Source organism: Musa acuminata, chromosome BXJ1-10, assembly GCF_036884655.1.
Source record: "Musa acuminata AAA Group cultivar baxijiao chromosome BXJ1-10, Cavendish_Baxijiao_AAA, whole genome shotgun sequence".
Classification (NCBI taxonomy): Eukaryota; Viridiplantae; Streptophyta; class Magnoliopsida; order Zingiberales; family Musaceae; genus Musa; species Musa acuminata.
In genome coordinates this window covers 13,890,759-13,897,919 of record NC_088336.1, presented here as the reverse complement: position 1 = coordinate 13,897,919, position 7,161 = coordinate 13,890,759, and the positions used below count along the sequence as shown (strand labels likewise).

At 37.1% G+C, this 7,161-nt stretch overlaps 1 protein-coding gene across 5 annotated transcripts; it reads right to left on the bottom strand.

Moving 5' to 3' along the window:
- Positions 1 to 4,307: 4,307 nt before the first annotated feature.
- On the bottom strand, positions 4,308 to 6,808 carry LOC135595193 (dof zinc finger protein DOF2.1-like). 5 transcript variants are annotated; one of them, XM_065085799.1, is made up of 3 exons: positions 6,148 to 6,808; positions 5,986 to 6,084; positions 4,308 to 5,213 (listed from the first exon to the last, which is right to left on the bottom strand). In XM_065085799.1, the coding sequence occupies exon 3, from the start codon at positions 5,202 to 5,204 to the stop codon at positions 4,419 to 4,421; it is 786 nt and encodes a 261-aa protein (XP_064941871.1). In that variant the 5' UTR covers positions 5,205 to 5,213; positions 5,986 to 6,084; positions 6,148 to 6,808; the 3' UTR covers positions 4,308 to 4,418. The 5 variants fall into 5 exon arrangements, with proteins under 5 accessions (XP_064941871.1, XP_064941870.1, XP_064941868.1 ...); XM_065085798.1 differs by having other exon boundaries at positions 6,415 to 6,808; XM_065085796.1 differs by lacking the exon at positions 5,986 to 6,084 and having other exon boundaries at positions 4,308 to 5,207; positions 6,415 to 6,808.
- Between the last annotated feature and the right edge of the window lie 353 nt (positions 6,809 to 7,161).

Sequence of the window (7,161 nt, the reverse complement as noted above, 5' to 3'; positions counted from 1 at the left end):
TCCAAACGTAGATGGATGACGCTCCCAGACATAGGAGATTATGTTTGAGATCCCACTTTACCATATATGTATTTGATATGATATACAAAGCTTTGGTTATGTACCTCTATATCTGCTTTGGATAAGAATGAAATGAATGCAATGTCAAATATGACATTTAAGATTCTGCTTCATATTTGTTCATTGATATGTTCTGAAATACATCTTATACCATTGATATATTTTAAAATATTTTATTTATTATTGATATACTCTGAAATATTTTATGTGTCATTGATATACTCCAAAATATTTTATATGCTATTGATATGCTTTGAAACATTTTTCTTTCACTATTGATATGCTCCGAAATGTTTCATATGTCATTGATATACTCCAAAATATTTTCCTTTCACCATTGATATGCTCTAAAATGTTTCATACGCCATTGATATGCTCCAAAAAATTTCATAAGCCATTGATATGCTCCAAAATATTTCATATATCATTCATATGCTTTGAAACATTTTATACACCTGCTCCAAAATATTTCATATGCCGTTGATATGCTCCGAAACATTTTCCTTTCACCATTGATATGCTCCGAAATGTTTCAAATACCATTAATATACTCCAAAACATTTTATACGCCATTGATGTGCTCCGAAACATTTCATATGTCATTGATATGCTCCGAAACATTTTATACGCTATTGATATACTCCGAAATTTTTCATATGTCATTAATATGCTTCGAAACATTTCATATGTCATTGATATGCTCCAAAATATTTCATATACTATTGATATGCTCTAAAATATTTTTCTTTCACTATTGATATGTTTTGAAATATTTTATATACTATTGATATGCTCCAAAACATTTCATACGGCATTGATATGCTCTGAAATATTTCATATGTCATTGATATACTCCAAAACATTTCATATGTTATTGATATACTCCAAAATATTTCATATGTCATTGATATGCTTTATAACATTTCATATACCATTGAGATGCTCCGAAATATTTCATGTATCATTGATATGTTCTTAAATATTCTTGTGCCTTTGATATGTACCCAAATGCTTCTTATGTCATTTATTACGTGTCTAAATGCTTTTTATGCTAATGATATTCTTCAATTAATCTTTACTCCCTTGTTATGAATAAAACTTGCTTTGAATGAAATAACATTATAATTCTGCATTCAATGAGTAGCTATATATGAACATTTATATCCTTGCCTTATATTTGGTACTTTGTTTATTCGAAATTGTCTTCTTTTGCTATGGATATGTTAGTCACTTGTTGAGCTTTATATGCCCACTCTGTTGCTATATAAATTTTTCAAGATAGCTTGTCGCTCGCTAAACTATTTAAATTGGTCTGAAGCAGTAGAATGCTAGAAGATTTTGAGGCAAATCTTTAATTGTTGATATATTTTTATTGTATAAATACACTTGGTTTCTAATGAAACATTGATGGAAAATCTGAACTTATGAGTTTTGTAAAAGTTTAAAAGACCTCTAATATGAACATATGGTAAATATTGGTTTTGTGATTATATAGAATCTTACACTTGTGGATTTATGAGGTGGTTATTGTCTTGGTGAGTTGGTTTCAGATTTTATGATTCATCGAGTGATGTGGTATATGATTTTAAACTACACAAGTTTTATGGATGTAAATGACTTGAATGTTTTCTCATTGTCCTCAAATATTAGTTTGGATCCCGGAATGGATTGTTGATTAAAATCTTAATATTATTGATTTAAGACATGTTTACGCTTCTTGAATGTGATAATTCGGGGGGCGTGATAAATGGGCTCCTAAATGAGTTAGCATGATTACACTTAAAATCAACTCAATTACAACCTAAACTACTCCGATGAAGACACAACTGATTACAAATATAAATCCTATATTATTCGGCATATCATTAATTCATCTAGTACTTCATCCGAACCTTTGGTGCATCATCCTCTCTTTCGATGTATTGCCCGATCAATCGGCATGTTAACATCCCATAATATCCGATCTTCTTGGTACAATATCTGATCCTTTTAGCCCGATGCCCGAACTTATGGCATGAAGTCTATCTTCTGGCATGTCGATCAATCCTCTTGTCCGACATCCAAATTTTTAACATAATGCTCTCCGGCCCAACGTTTGATTCTCCAACTTCAATCGATTTACCTTTCCATGATCGAAGTTAGTGTTGCGTCACTCAAATGTTTATTAGATCATAACTTCATTAATTGATTTCTTCATCAAAATCCAAGATTCAACAAATATCAAAACTATGCGTATGGTAATTAAAATCTAGGTCAAGAAAATATAGTTAAAGTTTTGATACACTGTTTTCTTTGGGTGAAAATTATCATACTAAGTGAAATTTAAGCCTTTCAAGATACTAAGATACTTTGCCTTAATACGAGTACCGAGCAGTTTATTTCAATAAATATTTTATATTTTAATAATTATAAATTTTATGATTTGTGAAAGATTGTTAGATATTTTGTTTTAAAAATAGAGATCTCAAATTTTATTTTATTTTATTTTATTGTTTATTTATATCATTATCTTGTGTCCTTACTATTATTAGTATTTCCTAATAGCTACATATCTAACTCTGTATATATATGGGAATGGATTCAACCACAAAATTACATGAATGGGTAGAATCATTCCATAGATAATGGTGATTTTTAAACTTATAATTTCTATTTTGTTAATTAAATCGGATTTAATTTTATCATTGAGTTTTTGATCCCAACAGAAATCTTCGAGGCTCTTAACAATGACACAAGAAGCATTCGATCTCCCTTTACATTTAGGCCAGATTTTATTTTATGTCACCTCCCTGAATTAAAAGGAGATAAAATTAGGATGTAAGTGACCAAAATCCATTGAATCGTAACTCATAAAACATAATCTACGTTTATGAATATATCTTCAAAGAAGGTTTTAGGTTCCATTCTAATATCTTAAGCATTTGAGATTTGTGCCTACCCTATTTAAAATATTTATCACGGCAGATCATGAGTTTGAAACATGTATTCATTCATTTTATTTCGTCCACATTTGTACAAATTTGAGATATGCATTTTATCCCTCTTTATTTCGGCCCCATATGTACTCGTTAATTGGCTTACACCATATAGTTGGCGTCATGTCCTTTTGGACTTGCAAGAAGGGATATTAGATAATATATTATATTCTTTTTTTAATAACTTAAGTTTCTAAATTATATCATACTCTTAAGAGGGAAGAGCAGACGAGCTGATCCTCCTTATATATCTATTAAAGTTTAGATCAGACTCTTTCCTAATAGTCTAAGCATTTAGGATTATTGATCTCCTTCTATCGGATAATGTCATGAATTGGAATCCTATATCTATCTCTTAAAAAAAAAAAAAAGTATGCGCTTGTTCTTCACTCAGAATCTTGTATTTACCCCCTTTTTTCTTGTGTTTAACCAACATAAATATTTTTGCAATCACCATTGATGCAGATTGCTCTAATTAGAAACTACCATTAGCAACAAAAAGAAAAAAAATTCGTTGTTGAATTCAAAGCCTATATACTCGAGCTGATCAATTTTGTAGAAGTCTGGGAATATATTTAAATTATGGGCAAGAAGTCGTCTATCGATGTAGACAACTTCCAAAATTGAGCCTTATGGGGATCCTGATTCCCTTCATAGCCTCTGGTCTACTTTAGCCAACACAAATTTCTTTTTTTCTTTGGTAAATACATGTATTTCCTCCACCTCATCCAAAACAGTGACTGAGGGCAGTAAATATGCATAAGAACATCCAGAATCACATCACCTCACATGATGTGTGTGGTTTGAGAAGAAAGCATGATACATGCAAGCTCGATTCTGAAACATTCGCTACAAAGCCAACCTCATGCTTAGGCTCTCCTATCACATGTAATTTTGTGGTGCATGCAAGCCACCTCTTAGATTCCAAGACACCCACATATGATCCCAGCTTTGATTAGGTGCACTACCGAAGGTCAATTTGATCGGTGTCTTTTTCCACAGACAAACCAGACCAGAGTAGTGGGAGTAGCAATTATGAAGAGAATTTTTTGGGAACACCGCCATCCACTCTATTCGAGGATTGTTCTTAATCCTTCAACTGTCCTTTCTTTGCCCCAGGAAGGACCAGTTTCCTTTGCGAAGAAAGAACAGATCATTATTCACCATTAGAAATTATATATATATATATATATATATATATATATATATATATATATATATATATATATATATATATATATTTGCTCCTGCAAACCGATGGCAATATCTCAGTTTTGGTGTATAATTATTGGATCATTACTCTCTCATCGACCATACAAGAGATTTTTGCATCATTTCCAGAGTTTAAAGAGAGAAGGATATGGTCCTCTATAATTGCACCTCTTACAGCCCAGAGCTATTGATTAGTCCCTGCAAAGAAGAACCAAAACCATCCCAGCAATCCTTTGAAGCATCCATGTTTCCATCCTGCCATGGAAGACCTGTCCGCACCTTGTTATCCCCTCCATCCATGGCTTTGCATGACCCTTGGCTAGTTGTTGCACTTGCTGTTGCGCCACTGAGTCCTCCCTCTTCCCTACTAACACCAGTTGCCATCTCCAGACCGCCATGGATTCCATAGCTATAGTAAAGGTTGTTGCTCAAGCCGCTTGGGCTTGTGATGTCAACAAAACCAGTTCTCAGGATGTCAAGGAAACCACCATTTGTTGGGGTTGGAGCAGATGGCATTGGGTCAGCGTCATGGTTATTGTCTTCCAGGCCAAACTGCTTCGCGAGTGGGTGCTTTGGAAGTCCAGTAAAAGAGAAGGTGAGGTCAGTTGGATCATATGAAAGAGGTGGGGGGATGAGGGTAGGGAGTAGTGGGTTGGAGTGGGTTGAGGTGAGGTCTTGCTCTTGCGACTTCTTCGAGGAAGGGGAAGTGGAAGAGGAAGAGGAGGATCTCTTGTTCTTCCTGCATCCACCTCCCACTGGGACATTCCTGAGAGAGCCTCCCTGAGTCCAGTACCTCCGGCAACCCTTGCAGAAGTACCTGGGCTGGGAGAGGCTGTAGTTGTTGTAGTAACAGAACTTGGTGTTGGTGGAGGCACACCTGGGGCACTTCAGGGCTTGCTCCGGATGAGGCGTGAGCTTCCTATCCTGTTGCTGCTGAGTCAATCCATGGCTAGCCATTGCCTGTGGCTGCACAGAAGAAGCAATTAACATCCACACCGGTAGTGACATTAGTTTTGAGTTATAGCTGCTTCCTTTCACTATCAAATTCTTTAATCCTTCTCTGTACTTCCATTCTTCTTCATCATGCATTTGGAAAACGGAGTCATGAACGACTGTCCTTAGAACCAAACCCCACATGGTGTACTTCAACTTTAATTTCAAGGGCTATAGTGGGATGTCAGCCTTTACAAAAGAAGCATCGGAAGTGGCATGTGAAGTAAAACAAGTGGCTAAATCCAAGAAGAAAGAAGATGATGGCTTACAAGAAGAAGAAGAGGAAGAACATTAGAAGATTCACAACATCAGATGGAAATTGAGGTCGAAATTGGAAGATATAGAATGATACCCAGATCATGTCTTGCAAAAGAGAAGGAAAAAAAATGCATATGACCAATCAAATAGCTAAAACAAAAAAAGAACTCATCAAACACAAGAATGATCAATCTAGATATTAGCATAAGCACTTGCAAGAGAGAGAAGGGGGGGGGGGGGGGTGGAGAGAGAGAGAGAGAACTGTAGCAGAACCGATGTTAGGAAAGTAAAGAGGGATAAGGCCGGAAACAATTTCTACTGCAGAGTTTCTTTCAGAAACTGAGAAAAAGTCTCTCTCCAGAAAAGAATTCTAGTTCAGTAGTGGAGGATGTCTGAGCAAACCCTAAGATACAAGGAAAAATCTCTTATCACGAAAAGAGAAAGATCATCCAAATTGAAAGAGAAGGTAAACCAGCAAAATGATTACTTCAGTAGCAACAGATCTCTTTGAAAGAGGTGATGGCCGCCACACAGGGAAGATTCAAAAGAAATATAGGTGTAGGAATCGCCACTTCTATCAGCAAAACTGCATGACCAAATTAATCCCCTCAGTAGAAAGAATCATACACAGAAAACTAATCAAACTCACCTGTGGATCACGTCATAGAGTAGCCATAGAAATTTCAGCTCAGTATAACAATCTTTATTCATAAGATTGAGAAAAATAACATGATACCATATAGATCCAACATAAAGGAAGCAAACTTTTACATGGATCAAGTAGGAAGAGTTAGACAGGAGGATACTCTCTGGGGAGGAGAAGCTAGATTAACCTAGTTTATTCATTTACAAGAAGAAAAAGATAGCTTATTGGATACTGTAAAGGGTTTTTGGGCCTGGTGTTCGTCATTGTTACCTGATGGCGAGCGTTGGAAATCTCCATGCATGCAGAAGAATGACCCTGGGAGAGATCAAGAGAGACAGCCACGAGAAGAGGTGTTTCTCCCCAGGAGAGGTCAGGCACGAAGGATAAGAACCAAGTTTTCCTCCTCGACTTACTGATAAATGTGAGAGAGAGAGAGAGAGAGAGAGAGAGAGAGAGAGAGAGAGAGAGAAGGAATGATTAGGCCACGTACGAAACTATGAATGCATTTGCCTTGCTCGACGAGGCATTGGGAAGTGGAAAACTAGATCGAAAAGAAGGGAAATTTCTGCTGGATCAGAGGTTGAGTATTAGAAGTGATGGGTAGGGTGGGGAAAACTGTAAGTCGAACGGCTGAAACACGCCGGCATAGTTTCTGCGGCAACGTCATGCGTGGAGTCGCACACACGTCGATCTTTTGGGCGACCACATTACCGCAGGAACTTATTTCTCGGGTGATTCATCCAAGCCGCGAGAGTAATGCTGCCCGTGACGGGGGAGTGGGGGCCTCCACCCGGCTTGGCGTGGCGCGCGCGAACCGTAACGCTCCGGCTGCAGTGAGGGGGCCCCACCTCGTTCGCTACCACATGGCGCTGTTAGTTACCGAGTGCTTCCGGTCCTGCGTGAGTACATCCCGATACCGTCGTCGTCCTCGAGAGGCATGCCAACAGTGACGGCCACTTCCATGCTCCCCAATACGTTTGGCACTTGCGATTTGTGGGGTGCTGTCCAAATCCGACT

What these genes read in the sequence shown, in the direction of transcription:
- LOC135595193 (XM_065085795.1), bottom strand. Translation starts at nt 6,441, where the DNA reads ATGGAGATTTCCAACGCTCGCCATCAG. An exon ending in TTTCCAACGCTCGCCATCAG is followed by an intron (nt 5,214 to 6,414) that starts GTAACAATGACG and finishes TCTTCTGTGCAG; the next exon opens with CCACAGGCAATGGCTAGCCA.